This window comes from Amphiura filiformis, chromosome 5, assembly GCF_039555335.1.
Source record: "Amphiura filiformis chromosome 5, Afil_fr2py, whole genome shotgun sequence".
Lineage (NCBI taxonomy): Eukaryota > Metazoa > Echinodermata > Ophiuroidea > Amphilepidida > Amphiuridae > Amphiura > Amphiura filiformis.
Window position 1 is genome coordinate 29,772,814 of NC_092632.1, and position 24,095 is coordinate 29,796,908.

The 24,095-nt window shown below is 37.2% G+C and overlaps 1 protein-coding gene across 1 annotated transcript; it reads right to left on the reverse strand.

Moving 5' to 3' along the window:
* Positions 1-1,260: 1,260 nt before the first annotated feature.
* On the reverse strand, positions 1,261-22,829 carry LOC140152941 (serine/threonine-protein phosphatase 5-like). Its single transcript, XM_072175493.1, has 12 exons — positions 22,685-22,829; positions 14,407-14,576; positions 13,157-13,228; positions 10,274-10,421; positions 9,117-9,241; positions 7,700-7,864; positions 6,967-7,072; positions 6,203-6,345; positions 5,287-5,374; positions 3,868-4,087; positions 2,975-3,053; positions 1,261-2,062 (listed from the first exon to the last, which is right to left on the reverse strand). Exons 1-12 carry the CDS (start codon positions 22,821-22,823, stop codon positions 2,006-2,008), a joined length of 1,512 nt encoding a protein of 503 aa, XP_072031594.1. The 5' UTR covers positions 22,824-22,829; the 3' UTR covers positions 1,261-2,005.
* Between the last annotated feature and the right edge of the window lie 1,266 nt (positions 22,830-24,095).

A 24,095-nucleotide genomic window follows, 5' to 3' on the forward strand; every position in this document is an offset into this window, starting at 1 on the left:
AAGTTATCATGCTCAGTAAAAACAGACCTATTATGGCCAACTTTTAGTGTGATGCAGACTGGCCACTGGCCAATTATACTAAAATGCAGTAAACCATTGACGAGCGCGTATTGTAATGATACATCGCGTATTTACTGCGTTGCACGCACTTGTCTCTGATTGGCTGCTAAGGCGATATGTTGTTGCTGAGTGGAAATTTATGAATGAACTGTGCGCCGTACGTGTTGTTAGCGCCGAATTTGCAACATCACGGTAGTCGCGCTCGTCAAAGGTTTGCTGCATTTTAGTATATCAACTTTAAACCACTTCAAAAGGTACATAGCATGTACTGATACTGGTTAATTTTTACAGTACAAATACATTGGTGTAACAATTGCTGAGTACTGCTCATTATATATCACATTATGTGCAGTACTCCCAGTCTGGTCTGCCCAGGAAAACACAGGATGCTGTGAGTTGCCCTGTTTAGCATTCTTTCAGGAGAAACATGATGGGTTACCTGTGAACATATCATTTGTCCCTAGAAAATGGTGGGCATAAACTAAAGAGTAATGCGGAGTGCCCAGCACAATAAATGATCAATCATTATTCATACCCACCAACCATCACCCTGTATACTTGGTGGGAATGCATTGCTTGATAACCCATTATATCACATCACCATCATCCCACTAGTAGCACCCCAAACCAAGTGCTATAGAAACACTGTATATCACACCAAACCAAGTACTCAGTAGAAACACAATGTCACCTTTCATCAATACAATTTCGCACAAATACAAAGAGTTTCTTAAGCACTGTAAAAATAAACAATATAGGGGCAAGGGATAATCAACAGGTCTCTTTGCTCCAAACATTTGATTGTTTGACCAGTCAAAGTAAATTGCCAAACAGTTAACGCTTCCCTACCAGACAGCATGCTGCCTGCTCATACAACATTAAGACACATAGCTATTCACTTTTATGGATATTAGCCCTAACTGAGTGTATTCACGCTGAAGTTTCTAAATCAAGGAATAGCTAAAATAAACAATTTGAATCGGAATAATGCATTGCAAAATCATTTGTGAACAATTTTGCTTGCTTAGGCAACATGCTGCGTGTCAAATGATGTTATATGGCTTATAAGGTGTGTCTTGGAGCAACGTAGTCAGCGACCTTCTGTAAAGCACAATGATCTTATGTAATTGTGCTATTTAGGTAGTTGATAAATTTGTGACTATTTTTGCATATTTAAAAAAAAATAATAACACACTGGTAACAAAAGTTATGTATATTATAGAGGCAAGGATTCCAGTTACTACACTGGAATTTCAGTGACTCAAGACAAGCGGTTCATTATTTATGATAAGAAAAGAGGTACCGCTAGAATGTTCCTCATTTCTTAACATATATAATGAACCACTTGTCTTGAATCACTGAAGTAATTGGATTCCTTGCCCCTATAATATACATAACATTTGTTACCAGTGTGTAGTTATTTTTTGAGAAAAATGCAAAATTAGTCACAAAATTTATCAGGGGATATAGTACCACCTTAAACCTGTGGCTTCATTTTTGGTTGGCCAGAAAATGTTGCCCACCCAGGCAGTTGGCCTGCTGACCATTCAACAATTACAAAACTTGTTTGTTGTTCCAAGAAAGCTACATTTTTTACAAATAAATAGCACAAACCCGTTGGCAATAAGTCACATATTTAGAACAAATACTGCAAAAGTGGATTTTTCAACTTCCTAGCAAATAAGGAATATATTGACATATTGTATTCATGGTAGCTGCTTACATGTTAGAAGCATGAAAATAATAGTCACATGAAAATTTCCAACTTTGACATTAACTGTTGTGGAATATCACACTGTCTGCAGTATAGTAATGAAGTAGTTCATTACAAAAAGGAGCTGCTGGCACTTGCTTGGAATTTTTGGAAGAAAAAAATCTGCTATAACACTGGACTTCACACACATGTAAATCAAGATTGGACAAAGTCACCCCCCTGTAGCCTTCATCACATGAATCCAAACAAGTTGCTGGCATACGCCATCGGCCTCACGTTCGGATGCGGCTGCAACAAGAAAATATGATAATATAATAATTAATTGTTACTTTGACAGAAGCAATAGAGTAATATTAGAATAAAAACAAAACACAATACCGTATTGTCTGTAATAAACGCTCCCCCTCTAATAAACGCCCTACTCCAATTTTTCTGGTAAATATTTGACAAATATACAAAAATTTCCATTTTATCTATATCGTGTGAGTAAGCTTAAAACTTGCATCAGTCATGTCAGCGATGATTGCTAAATTGCATGGACAAAACCTATGACTTAAACTTCCATCCATTCCATTGCCTAATTATGGTAGAATTTCACCATATTCTTGCTTGATGATGCACTTACGAGTATACTTTTGTTGTATTTACCATTTTCCACTTGATTTCCTTGAGCGCCGCCATGGCAGTAGTATTAGTATAGTCGTAAATCCCTCCTTTCTACACGAGCACCATCGGAAAATTTAACATAATTTTTTAAACACCCCCTTTTGGAAAAATGCAACTCCCCGGGGCGTTTATTACAGACAATACAGTACATCAAAAACATGTCCACTTGACTTGTTTTAAACCCAAACATTTATTAACCTGGCCTCATATGAGATATCGTTCAGATATTTTTTGTCCTAAATGAACAAGTTCAGAAAGGGTACTATGTGTATGAATCTATGCAAATAGGTCTGAAATATGTTAACCCTGGACTTATGCAGTATGTTTTACACACAGAGTAAGATTTAAAACCTGGTTTTATGTGGAGTTCAGCTAAGTTGAAACTCTTGGTTGGTCATGTAGCTCCCAGTTCACACAAAATCTAGACCAAATTGGTCTCTACGTTTTTACAAAGAAGATTCTGTTTCAAACCCTTGCATGGATATGTTCAAAATGCTTCAATTTGAAAATTAGACAAAATCAAAGAGCACTTACCACTGCAGCATAACTTGTGAAATTTGGTTTTAAATCGGCACCCATAGTAATGAAAGCTCCTTTGTTGCCCATCTGATCACTGGAATTAGCAAACAATCAAATTCCAACACAATGAATGACTATGTACAGCAATACTATTACTTTATAGATATGCATGATGGACTGAAGCTGAATTTATATTCAATCACTTTTGTTAAAGCCATTTCAGTGTATTGATTGTTTCCAGTACACATTTTTGTGCACATCTAATGAAACATTTCTGGGGCATTAATTTATATTGGGGTAATGAGTAAAATAAAAGCTATCTTCTGATACAAGAATCTCAGTTTTGATAAGGAAATATTGGGGATCTGGCCACACACCTTTAATGCTTTGATATAAGCAGTGGTTTATTTTTTCAAGAATCGAAAAAGAATCAACTGCATCTACCAGCTGTATCTATTATTTCGATTATTTTATATAAATTTATAATTTTGATATACAAAAGTGAATAAATTTGTTAAGAAATCAATAGAAGGATGAAAACAAAATGTGTTGATCACTTGAGGAAAGTGGCATTCTTTTCACAAAAGGAATCAAATTCAGTTGTAATGCCCCTGACAGTAATAACCTTGCTATCTTGTGATACCTTATACTGTAAAAGTCAATATTTTCGCGATTTTGAAGATTTTGTCAATTGCGCGAGAATTAAATTTCGCGGTTTTGATATTGATACAATAGAAACCTAATGCAAAAGGGTATTTTTGAGAGTTTTTATTTTCGCGATTTTATGTCCACTAGCGAAAATAAAAACCTCGCGAAAATTTCTACTTTTACAGTATCCCTATGATTTGACTTCATGACCCATTCTGTTTGTTTGTCAGTCTGTATGTCTTGTAGATTGTGCTACTTACCAGTAGTTAGGGGCTGAGAAGACTGTGATGCACTTGCCATCGTGTCCCACCTCATATCCTTGTGCTCTGACTTCATGACTCCTGATGATGTACTCAAGGTTATTCTTAGCAAGGAATCGATGTGTGACATCGGGTCCAAATTGACACCCTACGCCTCTCTTGCTTGGTGATCTCCCTGGAAGGATTTGGGGATCTGACCATAGCAGTTCACACATAAAGCCTGAAATAAAAACAACCATTGATTATGTTGACTTAAATATAACTCACAGTTAGATTGGTTAGTCTCTGCATTATAACTCTAGAGAAGACACTTGGGAAACTTACTCAGATAGGGGACCATCATGCAAATCAAGATCCTTGACAGTGAGCCAAAGAACCATTTGACAACAGTTCTTGAAATCCATTTGACATCAATGACACTCTACTACAACATAATGAGGCCACATCATATGCAACTTGCCTGTACTAACACTATAATTTATCCATAATGGTTTATGAGCACACTCCTCTGGTTTTGGGACATTTGCATACAAAACAAAAAAGATCAGCTTACAAAAGAGGCCAGATTCCATCATGTCTTACATGTTGGTCATGGGGGACAAAATAAGAGTACCCCATGGAGTATTTTGTAATGCATGCAGCAAACTTTGATTAAAAGATTCTTTGCTTTATGAGCATAATGCGTTGTGCCAATAGCATGCACTATATTGTAAGTGCTATGAGTGCTAAGTGGTAGTGCTACAGGTGCAAACCTTTGTGTGACGTTCAAGCTTAAAGATGCCATTTAACATTGAACTTGGTGATTTTTTAAAATAAATTCAGAAGTGCTCTATAACAGTCCAATATTACAGATTTACCATAGCATTACACATGGGGCTATTCTCTGGAGTCTAATCTTCCAAGTCCAAATCTCTGGTGAATGAATTAGAGAATAAAAGCATTATTTTCAAACCCTGCCGTGTCTCTACCACCTGATATAACACAAGAGATAGCATTATTTTAAGTGGAACAACAAGGCGGCAGGCTGAGTTGTCCATGCAGAAATAATGCTGTCTCCCGTGTTATATCAGGTGATAGAAACACGGCTGGGTCTCAAAACAATACTTTTATTCTTATTCTTAGACAGATCACCAATAATTTCATGTTTACATGTAATTTCCATCCACTCTTAATGTTAAAACAGTCACTCCCGTGCACAAAATTGGCAAATCCACTGAGTCCTTCACACTAGGAATATCGCACCATGCTGACAAGCAAGATCACTGCATGCATACCATGTTATGCACAAAGCAAACCGTGCACGCAACTGCACGTTTAACATTGTCTCATATAATACGAGCAAGTACCAATGCAATTAAAGGAAAAAGAACAACTGTTCAAGAATTTTTTGTCAAGCAAATGATATTCAATGCTACATACCTTCATCAGGAGGTTGCCTATTTCTATCTATTTTCCTAAGGTCATCTATTGTTACATCGTCTTTGCTGAATAATCCTCCATGCATAACCTGGATGTAAATAAAACAGGTGCAAACAATGCAGCGCTTATATGAAACTAATGTATTGGGCTATTCCAGTTGAAATCCTCAAACCCTCTTTGGAAGACACAACATTAATCTTCCACACAGAGAGTGTGAATTTCAAATGGGGTTACCTGCATGGGTGACTTCCATGTGAAATCTACAACCCCTGTATGGGAGATTATGATTATGTTTCCCATACGGGGTATATGAATTTCAAGTGGAATAGCTCATTTTGGAATATGCTGCGTAACTTTGTTCTCACATCACCAGATTTTCACACACAGAATTCTGTTAGAACCAAATAGTTTGATGTTTTGTGTGCATTTTGCTAGCAGGTGCGTGAAAAATGAGTAATGACACCCTACATTACTTATTCTACATTGTGCAGTCCAGTAAATTAGCATTTTACATGCACTGACTGGTTGTGTAACCAAGCGTAATACTAATCTATTCCTAAGCACCAATAGAGGGGCTCTGGATAGCCTGCATTCAATGACTAGCCCTGCTTTCCAAGTATGCCCCCTCATATACAAACTAATACAGAATTTACATTGCATTGCAAATACTATACAAGTATAAATCTTAGCATAATACATGTAAAAGCAATGGACCAGACCAGTTCTAGCCATCAATGCCATAACCCACAGTGAGTATTACAAGACAGTTCATATGTTTTTATTATTATTATTATCATCATTATTCCTTTTTCTCTCTCTTTATGTGGGGTGGGTGGTGCGTATGTAGGGGTGAGTGTGCTTTTTGTTTCATTTGATGTAAAATAAATATCATCTAGAAACAGAGGCATATGCTTACCAATACTTTGTTGTTGATAAGTTGTGCTAAAGGTAGCCAGTTGTAGACCTCTGTGAAGAACTCTGACATTTGTGCATTGTATTTGGATTTCACCTCACCATGGAAACCATACATCTGATTCATGGTTTCACTTTCATGATTGCCTGAAATAGAATGTGTGATACATTAACTTATTATTATGACCAGATGTAGTATGTGAATAATGCTGTTGTCAATTGCAATCCCGGCTCGCAGGACCCAGGCAATAGCGGGAACTTAGCTAGGACTTAGCTGGGGATGTAACAGATCAATGTGTCCCTACACTGCCGGGATATAGCTGGGATTTGTACACAGATGTAATGCATCTCAAAAGGGCCAGGGATCTACCTGCAACATTATAAGAGAGTATTCTTCTCAACTGTACCAGATCGTATGCTAAGGAAACACTGATCTGTTCTATGGAGTTACCAGGGAAATCCAGGTACTTTGACAGTATGATTCAAATCTCATGAATATTAAGTAGCCAATTGATGTCTTGTTGGGATGATGGCGTTGTGCGAAAGAGTTCATCAATCAAAAAGGGTTTGTGATGTTATCATTGGCAGATAGTTTGTAGTGAGCAGAATCAAACCAGCGTTGGGGGAGACTACAATACACACACTTTGTAAACAAGTTGTTCTCATCTTCCTGCACTAAGAAAATCTTGAAAAAAAAATCATTTGCCTGAAATGTATTGAACCGAATTATCTGTATTTATCCAAGTAATCAAACAAACAAATACTTACCCCTTGATAAGTGTAAATGATCTGGATACAAAAGTTTGAAACCAAACAGTGTAAGAATTACTTCTACAGAAAATGATCCCCTATCTACAAAGTCACCATTAAATAACTGAAAACACAAATGTTAAGGATATAAGAACAACATTGGGAAGAGTTATTTATACTGACTAGTAGCACATTCAGCAGCAGTAGTAGTGTGCTCAATGTCTCTTTCATTATTGTTGGGGTTAGACTTAGTGTTATATAATTACTCAGACTTGTTACATCTCTGCACAAAAGAGCATGTTTTCTCCCAAATTTATGTCCACTTATCAATTTGTGTCCATGTACAATGTACTCTACATGACCCATGCATGTTTTAGACATGTATCTCCATGACATGCCTACATGCTTAATACACAAAAACAGTCAGTGATTCAAAATGCTAGCCACCAGGAACTAGACAAAAAGTCCCCACAGTCACATACATTTGTTCCCTGCAGACAACTGAGGTTATTGTCTTGGTTTACCAATATGTAAGCTCAGGGAGAAGCTTCTGGTTGGGATAGCTATTTCTACGTGTACGTTCTCTAGTAATCTCTACCTATATAGAGCTGCATCTCTGAATGATGTTAATTAATTGTTTGATACGGTGTGTCTTGGCCATAGTGATCAGCAGTTTTCTGTAAAAAAAAGCCCTTCTTTTTCTTTGCTTACAAGAGTTCATTTTCAACATGTTATCAACACAAAAGGATACATAAGGATTGTCTGTGGATGGTAGCTGGTTTAGTTCAAATATATTTAACAGATCATAGAATTGCCCATGTATATCTCCACACACTGTGAACTTTGACCCCTCTGGTACTGTGATGTCACATAACGATGGCAACTTCTTGAACATGTCATTGATTTGCACTAGAATCTGAAAAGAACAAGAAGCAAAATAAAGCATGTTAAAACCATAAATTACTGTATTATATTTCAAGTGGAATTATACCATTTCTGAAGGTCTACATACATTCATTTTCAAAGGGTGCACCTCAGTTCCTCTCAGGAAAGTTTGTTTGGCTTATATCAGGTGGAAATTATTAGGCTTTTGTTACTGCGCGCGTCAATAAAGTCCCAACTCACGCTTGCGTAAATTCACATAAGTGTGCGCCAGCTTCGCATTACGTAACACACAACTAGCGTAAACATTGCGCACAACTTAGTGCATTCCATTCTATATCAATACACAGTGTTATGAGTCTTATTTTTTCCACCTTACATATATAAGCTGAACCAACTTCAGTACATTCATTTTCAAAGGGCGCTCCTCAGTTCACCTCAGTAGTGCAAGTCAAGTTAGCTCAAATCAGTAACGTATTTAGAGTTCCAGCAGTGTCTGGTGTTCTTGTGGAAAAAAATTGATCTACATACATCAACATACATAAATTCTCTTGGACAAAGAACTTAATGCTAATTAAACCGATTTACAGGTACAACATTCAGATAGTTGTGATCCTGGCTGCGCAATTGATCTCGAATGCAGACCGATTATGGTACTGCACCGGTGTAATGCTGCATCCGTGACGGATGCTAAATGGTTTATGTGGTGTACATGTGTCTTTGTGGTTAGCAACCTTCTGTAAAGTGCAATAATCTTATGTAATTGCACTAAAATTTGTGTTTTTTCCCCAATAGGAAAGAACACTTCAATTATAATCTGAACACTTCTTTTGACATATGACGTATCTGACGGATTATGATGCGGTTTTGAGCAAAATAAAGCTTTAAGAATGGCTCATTTACTGAAACTGAAACCTGAAGTTTGATTTTGATCGACATCAGACTCATTTTGCTTGATTACATCACATATGAGACATGTTCCTGTAAAACCTGGACAGTCTCCAAGGCTTTATTTGAGATACAGTCCAATAAACATGCCAAAATTCGATAGAAAACAAAGGAATTTTGAAGCTAAAGATGTATTTTTGAAGGACAAAAGATTGAGTAATCATAATATATGTTATATCATTTTAAAGCTGGCGGGCATTCTAAGCATTTTAAATTTGGACATATATCCCCAAATCATAGTTTTCCGACTTTATGCGGGTTTTTTAGGAGCAAGTCTCACATTTGAAATATCATGTGCACACACGTCCAACGCTCAATGCAGAAGTTTGTTGACTTACCTGATATGCATATTTCCTATGTAACTTCTTCTGATTCTTGAAGTGTTCCATGAGATCTAGCATGAACTGCTTGGTCACTTTGCCATCTTCATCCAGTTTAGGACCTTCATAGTCATCCTCAATAACTGCAAAGAATCCAAGATAACAGCCAATATCACAATTATTTTAGTGTACAAATTATCACAGGGATCAATCAGATTTACCACAAAGTAAATATAATGCAATTTGCAAATCTACAAGCAGGTCTGGAAAAAATTTGCCAGGAAGAAAAGCCAAATTTCTCTAACATCTGTACATAGATCTAGCAAAGTTCCTACATTTTTTTCACATTTCTTCATTTGGGAAAGTAAAATTGCCCTTTTCCAATAGTCCACTGACCCCACTCCAAATACACAAATTTCCCAGGAAGAAGCTTTCAGGATACCGTCCGATAATCAATCAAAAAAGCAAGATGTAGTGTGTGAAAGATCAGTCAAGCTAGCTGAAGATTACCAGTGACGGCAACATTGATGACAGGCGCAAAGACCACAAATTCAAGATGACCTATCGGCAGTCTGCATGAACGTCCAATTGAAAAATCTTGCCCTGAAAATACTGCTCCAACCCCCCCAAAAAAAAAAAAAGGGTTTTAATATGCCTATGTGGATGATCAAACAAAAGATGCACTTCTGTTACATTCATTGCTGATATATGTGTCAAATAATACCAAACCTAAGGCAATCAATAATTTCCTCTTTTGAGTTATTCAACACCGTAGGTCAATTACATTACTAACAAGTTCTGATGCCTGAAACTGAGAAAACATAATGAAATATAGGCCTACATATTCTGACATACATCTCATACAAACAAGCTGAAAAATACAAAACATCATAAAGAAAAGAACTACATGTTCACCTGTATCTGATTGCTTAGTATGCTATTACCAAAAGCCTTGCATAAATTACGGACTGTCTTTTGGAATTTGCAGGAGAGCATGACATAGCTCTTCAAGGAGAGCCGTTTAGAGCATTTACAATAGAATGTAAGGAGAGAATGGTCAAATAAGGAGAGCTGAAAATTGCTCTCCTATATCAGATTTAAGGAGAGCAGTAGAGAGTGATTGCTCATGCTCTCCTCAAAAGGCAGTCCCTGAATTACATTGGGATTTGACTTACTCATATTTTCTATATCTAGTTGGTCTGCTATTGATTGCTTGTTACTATCTACCCGTATAGCTCTTTCAAATGCTTGCATTTTCACAATCTTGTTGCACTCTGTGAACTTGGCTTTGGCATCTTTGTCGTTAGGTCGATATTTTACAACCTGTTATGAAGTAACAACAAAACAAAATGATTAAAATGCTGATCCATCTACAAGAAATTGCATACAAGTATGAACCCTGGGCCGAGTGCAAGACCATTGAAAATGCAGTAGAATGTAATAGCTGCCATTTGCAATAGTATACATTAATGTACTTACTTTTGAATCATTTGAACACATTAGAACACAAACTACATGTAATTAAAGGTAATAGACAGTACATGTTCACCAATACAGTAGCCCAAGCCTAGCATTCATATTGAAAGTGATGCAAGTGGCCAGGATGGAGTGGTACAAATGGGGATACAGAAATCGGTGGTAGATGGAATGCAGAGGAGCGGAGTATTGCTAGCAGAAACGTAATTAACTATCTAGAATTACTAGCAGTTTTCTACAATTTGAAGGCATTTTGCAAACACTGCAGTAATGTTCATGTTAAGGTCGATAACAAGACAGCCATGACATATGTAAACCACATGGGTGGTACAAGATCACATGCATGTAACAAATTGGTCGAAGAAATCTGGCAGTGGTGCATTTCTAGAAATATATGGCTCTCTGCATCTTATCTACCAGGTGTTGAAAATGTCACTGCAGACAGGAAATCCAGAAAATTTGATGATAATATCGAGTGGATGCTGGATAAGATGGTTTTCCAAAAAATATGCAATTTATTTTGGACACCAGAAATTGATTTGTTTGCATCAAGATTGAACAAACAATTGCCTAGATATATTTCATGGAGACCAGACCCTGAGGCAGAAAATATTGATGCATTTTCTGTTAATTGGGAGAAATTGCAATTTTATGCATTTCCTCCTTTTTGTCTTATGCCAAAGTGTATTCGGAAAATTGAAACAGACCGAGCAGAGGGCATTGTTATTGTTTCTCGTTGGCCAACACAACCTTGGTTTGCCAAGTTATTGCATATGCTTGTGGATGATCCTGTTCTTTTGCCTCAGGGTGTGCTCTCTCAGCCAGTATCTGGCATTAGGCATCCACTAAATGATAGTTTACGCTTGATTTGTTGCAGGTTATCAGGCAATCCCTTGAAATGTGTGGAGTTCCGGAGGCGGCAATGCGTATCATTTGCAGCTCATGGCGAGAATCCACTTCAAAACAGTACCATGTTTACATATCTAGATCATAGATGGATTGAATTTTTCAGCAGCAGGGGTGAAAATCCATTGCAGGCGGATATAGGGCCTGTGTTGCAGTTCTTAACTGAACAATATGAAACATTTGACTTGGGCTATAGTGCCCTCAACACAGCCAGAAGTGCTTTATCTTCTTTTTTAGTATTAAATGGAGGTCATACAGTTGGATCACACCCACTTATAACAAGATTTATGAAAGGGGTATTTCAGTTGCGTCCAGCTCTCCCCAGATATACTGTCACATGGGATGTGAAAATCGTGTTGAATTATCTGACAACATTATCTCCAAATGAGAGTTTGGGTCTTAGAGATTTAACTTACAAATTGACTATGTTATTAGCTGTAACTTCAGCACAGAGACTACAAACTTTGAACAAGCTGAGATTAGATAATATGATCCATACCACTGATTGTGTGGAATTTGTCATTACTGATTTATTGAAACATATTAAGCCAGGCAAAGCTGGTATGAGGATTAAGTTTCAAGCATATAATTTGGACAAAAGATTGTGTGTGTATAGTGTAATGAAAAGGTAAAAGCATAAATCAGAGGTAATGAAAAACAATTATTGATCAGTCACAGGAAACCATACAGTTGTGTATCAAAAGATACCATCACCAGATGGATAAAAACTGTTATGAAAACAGCAGGTGTGGATGTCAGCATTTTTAAACCACATTCAACAAGAAGTGCTGCAACAGTTGCAGCCAGCAATAGTGATGTCCCAGTTGAGAAGATTATGGCAGCAGCTGGATGGGCATCTGCAAAAACCTTTCAGGCGTGGTATAACAAACCTGTGGATAACAGCAATAAATTTGCTGCTAGTGTACTTAAAACATAAATAGCTCTAGCTTGATACTAGTGTACAAGTTCTTCAAGTGAGTTGTAGTGCTCAAGAAACATTTTGAAAGTTTTGTATTAAAGAAAACACAAGAGTCTAGAGCCGCTTTAAAGTCTCCTTTTATTTCGACACATATTTCGAAATAAAATAGAAGGATTAAACGAAAACTTACCTGTTTGATGCTTGATCCTTATTTTATGAAGAAATGGTGAGTGGAGAAATAAAATGCCCACCCTCCCTACCCATTTCTTTCATTTCGAGTTTTATACTGAAGGCCTTTGGGCTAGTAGTGGTGTGTATCTTTCCACTCTAGCCTCTTTTGGCTTTTAAGATTGACCTGCGCATGCGTCAGCGTTTCTATGGCCATCAGGAAAGTATTACAGAACAATTTCCAATGAGGATTTTATGCTGCAAACAATACATGTTTTACATTAGGCAGCTATAACATTTTTTGTGGCAATTGTGTTATAAAAATAGCAAAAATCATGGGATCAATTTTTTTTTCTCGTGTATGAAATAGGTTAATAAATGTGTATCATTTATTGCTCGAGAAATTGTACAAAATAATGCACTTGTACTGAGATGTTGATGCGTCTTATGGACGCATCAACATCTCAGTACACATGCATTATTTTGTATTATTTCACTCCCAACAAGTGATATGGAAAACCTATAATAAAGTTGTAAAGAAAACAATTATTTACAGTTGAATTTGTGATCAAATAGTGAATGAACTTACCGTGTCATAATCCTTTAAAGCTATCTTGAATTTGCCCAGAGCCATATTGGCTGTGGCACGTCTGTAGTAGCCCTGAGAATGAAGGAAGAATGACACAAAACTAAAGACTGATGAAATGAATTCATTGAAGACTTTAAATGCTATGATCTGTAATATTTATGTTCTAATACTATTTATGTGGAATTTTATGCTTGATTTCAATTATCTTACAAAACACATGTATCCAAAAGTACATGTATGCAATGATGTGAGTCAGTTATGTAAAATGTTTTTATATGTCCCCAAATCAATTAGACCTAAATTGTAAGTAGAATGCACACAGGTTATTATCCTAATTTACAACAAAGATAGCCACATTTCCCACAATTTGTTATGATGGTATTTCTTCACTGGGTAAAGCAAAATTTTCTTGACTCCACCGCCAAACACTTTAAAGAAGCCAGAGTATTTTCATCGCATTCGCATCACCGTCATTTCTTTCTTGCCGAGTTGAAGATTATTGTTGTCGGCTTCCTTGATAAAGCTAAAGTGTTACCATACTTGCCAATCATTTTTCATGATATTTCAAGATACAGAAATACAAAAAATATGTGCAAAGCCAAAAATTCCGCATGAAAAGTAAAAATCTGCAGATAATATTTCTTCAACAACTTTTCCTATAACAGGAGCCAACCCTTGTTAAACATGGTGATGAATCAACACTTTAACAGTAACGTATACACAAACCTAAGTTAACGGATGCATGCATACGCAATTTACGCATTAGGCCTGAGAGCATAAAATGTAATGTCTGGCATGTGGAATTTATTATTTTACTTTATTTTATTTGTTTAATTCATTATTTTAGAGGAAGTAGATAAACATTGCAATTTTATTCTGCAGCTTTGATGCTGATCAACAGAAAAATCACCATAACCTGATCTTCTTGTAATGTTGAGTGGCAATGATTAACTGATATTCACAATGAAATAATCAAGTCAATAAAATGAACTGTAGCTTGTTTTTGTTGTTGAAAGGAATTCAATTATATGTTAAACAATGGTTTATCAAAAATGGTCAACACTGCAGCTGATGCTTCCACATATTTTTAAACCATTTGGGCAGATAAAGCTGCACTCGCATTATATAAATATGTGGAGGCATGGGTGCATCATTGTTAATTTCTGTTGAGCCACTGGGTAACATGATTGAATCCATAAATATTTTTGCAATCACAGATTCTTCCTAGCCCCATAAAATATAGAACATACCTTGATATAACTGCGATCTAGGGAGATTGCCTGGCTGGCATCTTGAAGAGCTGAACCAAAGCATTCTGTCTTGAGATGTGCAAAACTTCTGTTACCATAGTAAGCTGCTACATATGGGTTGATGTCTATCGCTTGAGTATAGAAATCAGTTGCTTGTGGAAAATCTTGGGCTGAAAAAGACAATGTCATAATATCGATCACAAGCTATCCATATCAATATTGTTGCAGTAAATATTTTGCAGACCGATTCAAGATGGAACTTCATGTAGAAAAAAAAAAAAAATCAGAATTTGGAGGGGGGCTCTCATAATTTTAACTATTGAACAGCCCAAAGGCTGTGGAAAATAAATTGGCTGGTTAGAGTTCCCTGACCGACCATAGCTCAGCCCCTGCCCAAAAATATTTTGAGGATTCTGGGAGGGAAAAAAATGACAACAGATTCTATTTACTAGTTTGCGTATGAAGTCCTGTCATCCAGACTAAAAATACCATACTGCACAGGTCAGCAACCAATCACGCCCCACCTTTGCCCTGACGTCAGACACAAACTAGTCTTTTTAATCCGGTCTTTTATAGATGCCAAAAATGTACACATTTTTCCATCCACACGCATAAAACTGCAATTTCGCAGCGAAAGTATTCTTTATATACTAACATTTGTGACTTTGTCAATTAATGGCACACTAACGGTGTCCCAGAGAGTGATGGGAGGCAAAATAAAAAATAACTAAAATAAAATACTTCTCGAGCGACAGCAAACCTTAACCAAACAATTAATTTTGCACAGCCTAGACCAAGTTGGTAACCACAGTCACTTTGTAGATCAAATGTGTTGGATAAAACATCTCCTGGAAGTCTAAAACAGTTCAAAGATGGACTGTTACTAAGGTCCACTTTTTAACAAGAAATTTAATAGGAAAAAAGTACCAGAAACATACACATTTTGTGAGAAAAAAAATCACACAATTTAAGGGGGTACTACACCCCTGGCCAATTTTGTGTCCATTTTGCATTTTTCTCAAAAATTATAGCGCATTGGTAACAAGTAAGATATGTATATTATAGGGGCAAGGACTACAACTACCGTACTGCACTGGAAATTTTATTTCAGCACAGACAACAGTTGTGGAGTTACAGTCAAAAATGAGGGAAAACCAATATTTGATCAATAAATCAATAACTACTTGTCTTGAGTCACTGAAATTCCAGTGTAGTAATTGGATTCCTTGCCCCTATACTATACATAACTTTTGTTACCAGGGTGTAATTAGTTTTTGAGAAAAATGCAAAAATAGTCACAAATTTATCAAGGGGTGTAGTACCACCTTAAAGTTAACGATTTGTATAGTTTTTTCGCTGAGCAACTTACTGTTGGAAAATTTGAACAAAATAACATAATAATTGTGTACTATAGTTTATTGACCTGCTTGCACATTGGACACAAAACCCAAACGGATGAGACAACTTGTGTTAGGGGTTGGTAACAAGGAATAATACAAGTCATATGAATGAATATGGCGAAACGAAAAAATGGATATTGAGGTCGCATTGCTGAAGTCATTGAATAGACTGAACCGCAATACAATTAAGATAATTTCAGATAAGTACAGGGATCTACAATCTACATGGTTTTTTTTTATATCAACATAATAAGAGCTTTACATTGAAGATACATGTCAGCCAATGTGTCATACCTAGGAAAATTTTATTACAAGTGCAAGTAAAAACTGGATGGTCGATGATGGAGCTACTTCTTCAGTGGGAAGTCCCTCAGTGCAGCCTTGAAGGCGTCGGAGGGATGTACATCATGTACTCAGCTGGATGTACAGACAGATTGTTCCAGTCCTTGATGGTTTGAGAAAATAATGAGCTGGTATATTCTTGTTGATGGAATGAAGTACCGTACCTCTAGTGGATGTTAATACATGGACACAATCATTGACACTGACATTTTACACAATGGAATGAATTTAAATGAATTGCTGACATGCATTAGCTGGATTTTACAATTGAGGTATGGTTTTCGGCCTGTTCCGCCATGAACTTCCTTAGTTTTCTTCATCAAAGATGTTTGTGATGACCAGATTTTTGCAGACACTTTGTTTTTTGATAACAGGTAACTTTTATATCTAGGTATGAGACAGAGGAGGCTTAAAGGCATTCCTACAATGCACTATGATTGGGAAATTTGATCAATATAACCTAATTTTAAAGGCAAAGTCCCCATTGCCACACACACAAAATGGTCATTTTAAAACTGCAGCCAACAAGCTAATAGTTGAGACTTAGGACTGATATTTGATTTTCTTACAGGAAACATTCATATTGTCCCACTGCATTAATTTTATTCCTGAGTCTCGATGTTTTGAATGTTAAATAATAGGATGAAAACACCAGATATTTGCACACAATCCCAATGCAAGGTATGGTCAACTGTACCACATCTGTATAAAAGCCAGACATACAAGGTCAGAAACCCCATTGGGTTGTGGGAATGTCTTTAAACATCCTCTGGGTATGAGAGGCAAACCTTAGATTTGTTAACACATTTGCTAGTCATGCTGGTGATGAGACAATCGCATATGGAATTTTAGAGGGATTTTGATAGCAGTTCCACATAGAAAAGCTACTATCATCATGAAACTAAGATCTAGAAACACCACCGAAATGCTGTTTTGTTAGCTGAATCTTTTTGATGAACGTCAATCTTTGACAAGATGTAACTTTGCTACGGAAAGTGCTATGACAAAACGGTTTTCAGTTTTGGCTTTCTTTACTCAAGGGCTTTAATTTGACTTCACCTTTAATACTTATTTTATACGTCATGACATAGCCTAGGGTAGAAACGATAGCTGTACAATTGTGCAAAATATACATTATACATTTTGTTATCAAATATAGGCCTAAAATTATATGCACAAAAATGTGTTTCCGTATATTACGGTACGCGAGTCTTGGGATGTAATACACATAAATTATAAAACTGTATAGCAGTGTACAAATTAAGTGGTCATCCGGTCTTCCTGAAGCTCAGATTTGTTGGCGGATGACCAGAAATTCACTGCAGGTTATCCGTCGGATGCCCATACTTTATAAAAATTTTTTTTAATATTTTCCCTTTTGGAGTGTTTGACCAAGAGCTAATTGCTAGGATCATTCATGGTTTTATATAACAAAATGTGTTTTTAACATGCAAAGTTCTAATTTAACAATCTATAATAAATTACTGAAACTGGCAAATTGGTGAGGCTAAAAACTTTTACGGTTTACATTATTTTGGAAAACGGGCTTTTGCAATGCGAAGAACAAGGTCGTGCGCACTTCAATAAAACGTCGAATTTTGTTTTTGTTTACATTAAGGGGGTCAAATTAAGTTAATTAGTTTCAAAAGCAATGAAAGGGCCTTTCGGCCTAATTCACTACCAACTATTCACCTATTGGGTTGCAGTTTAAACATGAACACCCGCAGATCCTTTGTCTGCGCTTTTTTGGTCTGATACTGGGTCACTCATATCATTACACTGGAGAAGCAATTAACATGTATTGTTTATTCAACTAATTAGTCAACATTAGACTGTTTTTATGGAGAACATAATTGTTATATAGCTAAAATAATAGTTTTTCGATCATGAGAATATAATGTACTGCGTACACTGCGTAATGTCGCAAGTTTAGTGGAATGACACAAATAGCGCGATCGATTGTGCACGCACAGGAAATGCAGAGCGTGTGTGGTAGGCGTTGTACGCCGACGCAATTGTCATTGCGTGCCTATTGAGCTCTCATGATCAAGAAACTATTATTTTAGCTATAACAGTAGAGTGTTTGTTTATTGAATTAGTTCAAGTGTTGGATACTTTGTGTTGAAGGACAAATTAATCAGGGTTGCCAAACCTGTGGTTTGGTAGCCCAAATGGGTGACTTTTGGAGATTTTCCTGTGACTTCCTGTGACTTTTGACAGAAACAGATAGAGCAATGCAGTTGCAAGTTTGGTAAGGCTAAGCATGTCTTGAAGGTCTACATTTATTCAACTAAGGGACTTCACAATAATTATGAACCCTGCTCATGGGAGAGGGTTCGTCTGATATTGGGTCACTCATCTTTGTATCAATTTAAAGCGCGAACAAATACTTCTGCTAAATAATTTGGGATTTCTATTCCCTTATAAATTGTACTTTTTATAAGGACATTTTAGCTTTAGCTTGTATTTTGTATCAGGGTTCCCGTTAAGGTTTTAAAAATGTGCGTCCGTAATGACGCAAGTTTGCTGACGAGGTTGCAAAAACTTGCGTCCAGACAGATTTTTGTGCGTCCATCTGAAATTCTCAATTATGACGATACACACGCATTACTCGGTCTACACCTCATCAAATGTCGATTGTTAAAAAAAAAAAAAAAGTGCATTTTTGCCGTGATATTCCATCTCCATTCGATATGATACTTTTTCTCATTTCTGTGTCAGTTTTGGTCCGCAACGTGGTCAAAAACAGGTGCAAAAACATGAGCAAAGTCTGTCAATCTTGAGCAATTTTCGTTCGTACTTTCACTTCCGCATTTCTGTTTTTAAATTAACGTGCTGTTGATGCTACAAAAACTAAAACACGCGCTGCCACAAATAAAAAAGAAAAAGGGTTATCATTTGGATTTTGTTTTAAAAATTGCTTTTATTCATCGTAACAATAATACTAATAAAGGAAACCTAGATTATTTATGAGAAAATAAATTTAAAATATTAAAAATTGAATATTGTCTGGTTGTGAAAAATAAATAAATAAACATTAACTGCACGTGCTTGCATGTAAACAAATCAATCGGGACTTCCCCAGGCCATAGCGATCGTTCGGAAAGCATGTAAAAAGTGCACGATTTCCTGACGTTGCATTTACAAATATTGCAGAATTTACTTCAATTCTCAGCAGGTGGGTCAAAATTTTGGGGCTTTTATTATCTTAAAAATATAAAAGAATAAAAATTTCTTATCTTTATCATCAATTAATGATAAAATTTGAAGTTTTGTCTGCGTCCACATGTATGTTACATGGACGCAAAATACTTGATTAGCCATGTGAACTTGCGTCCAAATTTGTAAAATACGCGTCTGGACACAATGACGCACACTAACGGGAAGCCTGTTTTGTATAATCTTTGCCATATGAGTTCAATACTATTTATTATGTTATTGATTTACCATGTGTAAGATGTAAATTTACTATGTATCAATATGTATTACAGTATTTTATAATTGTATGAGGGCCTGCTTGGAAAGCAGTGCTTGACACTGAAGTGGAATTACCCTCAATAAAGAAAGATTATTATTATTATTATACAGGAGTAGCTGAAAGATAATCTGTGTCTGTGCAAAATATTTAGGCCCATGTTGAACATAAGTGTCCTACAAAATTGTAAATTTATTTTGATTGTTCTGAGACTGCACTTCAAATTGCGGTGCATCAGGTGAAATTGCACCACAACTTTCAAAATAGGGTGCCCCCCCCAGATAACAAAAATGAACTCAAACACTGAAATTGCACCTGACCTCCTTAATTGTAATTCTATATATTAGACTTTATTTCAACACGGAAAGCCCAATTCAACAAAAGTTGTTCTTCCTTGGGGCCGTGCACGTTCTAAATGACAATATCCTCTCACGTCACTTATCACATTAAAACCGCAAAAGACAGTGACCGCGAAAGACGGTGACTGCGAAAGACGGGTGACTGCTAGTTTAAAAAATTAAAATTTTAAATTTTAAATAATACATGTATCGGATGACCAAATATTTTGGCGGATGACCAGATGGTCATCCGCTGGATGACCTGAATTTTTTTCTTAATTTGCAGACTGCTGTATAGTAGCCCGACTGTTGATCAGCCAATCAGCAGTGTGATTGAAATTGTTGCTTAGCTTGTTCATGTGTTGTGACCGTCATGTAGATATGCCAGGTGAATTCAAATTTGCCATCAAACTGCATCATTTTGTATATCATATTAAAGCCCTTGACTGAGTAAAGAAAGCCAAAACTGAAAACCTTTTTGTCATAGCACTTTCCGTAGCAAAGTTACTTCTTCAATGTCAAAGATTGACTTTCATCAAAGATCACGGTACCAGGTGTGGAGAAGTTGCTCTCCGAGCTCAATCCTTCAAAAGCCGCTGGGCCAGATGGAATTCCGAGTCGTATTTTGAAGACGCTTGCTCCTCAACTTGCACCAGTGTTGACATTCATATACAACCAATCTCTTCAATCAGGAGTTTTACCGCAAGATTGGAAATCAGCCAACATTACAGCAATCTTCAAGAAGGGAGATAGAGCGGACGCTAAAAACTACAGACCTGTGTCGTTGACGAGTATTTCCTGTAAAACCATGGAACATGCCATCCACAGTCAAATCATGAGTCATCTTGACCACCATCGTATCTTATCTGACCAGCAACATGGATTTCGGAAACGGCGTTCATGTGATACACAGCTGCTAATCACACATCATGATCTCAGCAGTGCTTTGGACCAGAGAAAGAGCGTGGATGTCATCATACTCGACTTCACAAAGGCATTTGACACCGTGCCTCATCTCCGCCTCCTCTCCAAACTCAAGTACTACGGCATAAACAATCAGTTGCTGTCCTGGATATCTTCCTTTCTTCAAGACCGATCACAGAGAGTAGTGCTAGAAGGTAGAACTTCATCTGCAGTTTCCGTCGACTCTGGAGTTCCACAGGAACGGTCCTTGGACCGCTCCTTTTCTTCTCTACATCAATGACTTACCAGAGGTGTTAACATCAACAGCACGTCTATTTGCAGATGATGCCCTTGTATACCGAACCATTTCTTCACCAACCGATGCTGAAGCTCTCCAAGCTGACCTAGACCATCTTACCAAGTGGCAACACGACTGGCAGATGCAATTTAATCCAAGCAAGTGTTATGTGATGCATGTATCCAACGCTAGAAGTCAAGTACACCATGACTACAAGCTGAGCAACCAGACACTCGCCGTCGTGAAGTCACATCCATACTTGGGAATCCATCTTCAGGATGATCTAGGATGGAATACTCAGATTGGCGCTGCAACATCCAAAGCAAGCAGATGCTCGGTGTGGTTCGTCGAAACCTTGGAAATTGTCCAGAGAAATTGAAGGAGACAGCCTACCTCAGCCTTGTTAGACCCCACGTTGAGTACGGCTCCGTGATCTGGGATCCTCACCAGAAGAACAACAAGGTGAAAGTGGAGAAGATCCAGAGAAGTGCTGCTCGCTTTGTCAAGTCAAACTATGAACGCACCAAGGGGACGGTAACAACTCTCTTGAAAGACCTTGGGTGGCAGTCGCTGGAGGACCGCAGAAGATCTGCACGTCTGACCCTGTTGTATAAGATCATCAACGATGAGGTGGACATCCCCAGTGACCGTTACCTAACGCCAGTTACCAGACTTTCTCGCCGCTGCAACTCCAGAAGTTTTATCCAACATCAGACCAGACTCCAAAGTCACAAGTATTCATTCTTCCCACGAACAATACCTCAGTGGAATAACCTCAAAGAAAACATAATCCAAGCTCCAAGTAACCAAGCATTCAAAGCACACCTACAGGCTCAGTAACCACGCTTAACCCCGCACAAGCTTGGCTGTCATACCCAGACGTTCTGGGTCCTGCCAATATCAGAGTTGAAGTTGAAGTTGAAAAGATTCTGCTAGCAAAATTCCCCAAAACAGCATTTCGGGGGTGTTTCTAGATCTTAGTCTCATGATGATAGCAGCTTTTTTTAATGGAACTGCTATCAAAATCCCTCTAAAATTCCATGTGCGATTGTCTTATCACCATAAAAAATCTTATATTTGGGTCCAGTGAAGTATAGAAAATATATTTATGTAGGTTTCCTTGACCAGCCTGTTCTTTTAAATATCTATGTAAAATATGTATTGTGTTCTAGGCGAATTTGGTTGACTAGCAAATGTGTTAATTAAGGTTTGCCTGGCAGGCTACGTCATGCTTGTGCATGTGTGTGGTACGCGATATGCACAGGCACATTTCCAACTACAGAAGAAATAAAAAATAAACCTAAGTGCAATAGATGGAACAACCCCGCTCTAGAGAATGTAACACTATAAGTACAAGTCCCGGGTACAAGTTCAAGTACAATGATACAAATTTACAATGCAGTGAATGACTATGACTAATTATTAATTGTATAATGTAAAGGCTGCCAAATTCTGCTCCTTGCAGACGTTAGCAAAATTTGCCGACTGATATCCGCGTAACGTGATCCCCGATTAAACGTACCTTTGAAGAATTCGTTGGCTTTATTCTTTAACTCTTCAGCCCTAGCTTTATCATCGTCAGTGATATCTGATTGTGACGCCTGCGTTTGGTTAACTTCTGTTGTGTTTCCATCCCCGTGACTTCTTTCCGTGTCGGCCATTTTTGCATTTTGCTATTTTTATAGTAGAAACACCAAACATACCAACATCTTTTATTCAAAAAGAAATCCCTTTTTACCTATAGAATCATACAGGTTTTATTGCTTGATTACTAAATATTAAATGAAATGAAATAATAACATGTTAATAACTCAAAACAAAATAGAAATAATTTCCTTTAAAATTTAAACTATTTTTATATTTTAGAAGCAAATTCTGTAAAGTAAATGAGGGCGCTAGACCTCTTTGCCAAACGGTGCAGGTTCACAAAAGTAAAATGACAGATGGCAAATAATGACAAATCAAGGGTTGAGGGCCAGAAAGCCTCAACTCACTATCACCTACCCCTTACAAAACTGGATGAAGCTGTGAAAAAGCTTACTGGTAAGTCAGCCCTGCCAAATATTATTCTGACGGGCGACTTTAATACGCCGGACATTGACTGGGAGAATGGAACCATCGTTACTGGAGAATGGAACCATCGTTACTGGAGAAAACAAACCATAATATGGTAAGTCGCCATTTGAATCAAACAATGATTGATTTGGCCAATGATAACATGCTTAGCCAGGTGCAGCGAATCCCCACTCGTGTTGAAAATATACTAGATCTAGTTTTCACCACTAGGGCCTATACCAGATCAGTTTAGAAAGGTGGACTCCAGCACCCGGAATGTCAGATCACGATGCGGTTGCAGTACAGCTTGATACCACAGTGAAATACGCCCGCAAGAAGCCACGCAAAGTTTATCTGTATAAAAAGGGAAATATGGATGGTAGGCCTATTAGAGATGGAATGGAACAAAGACTCTTTTTTGCAATCAAACCCCACAGATAATGATGTGGAAACAAATTGGACATCCTTTAAAACAGAACTCTTTCATCTCATGGATAAGAACATTCCACAAAAGCAGATCTCATCTTGGCAGGATGTACCATGGATGAATATGACAATCAAGAGACAAATTAGAAAGAAGAAAAGAATTTGGAAGAAAGCAAAACGTAATGGTTCGGAAAAGAACTGGAAGGACTTCAGAGAAATACGCAAAGTTATTAAGAGTAGCATGAAGAGGGCATATGAAGAGTATATTCGAAGTATACTTGATAATGATAACACCATGATTGAGTCCAAGAAGAAGTTTTGGAAGTTCATTAACAGCCAACAGAAGGATAGTGGAGGAATACCAACTCTGAAAACTGAAGGAGGACTAGCTACTACCAGTGCCTCCAAAGCTGACGTCCTGAATAGACAGTATCAGTCTGTGTTTACAGCTG

Coding starts and splice junctions, on each gene's coding strand:
- LOC140152941 (XM_072175493.1), bottom strand. CDS start 22,823: ATGGCCGACACGGAAAGAAGTCACGGGGATGGAAACACAACAGAAGTT. Junction 13,229..14,406: donor TAGATCGCAGTTATATCAAG/GTATGTTCTATA, acceptor CTTCATTCTCAG/GGCTACTACAGACGTGCCAC. Junction 7,865..9,116: donor ATAGGAAATATGCATATCAG/GTAAGTCAACAA, acceptor TGTTCTTTTCAG/ATTCTAGTGCAAATCAATGA.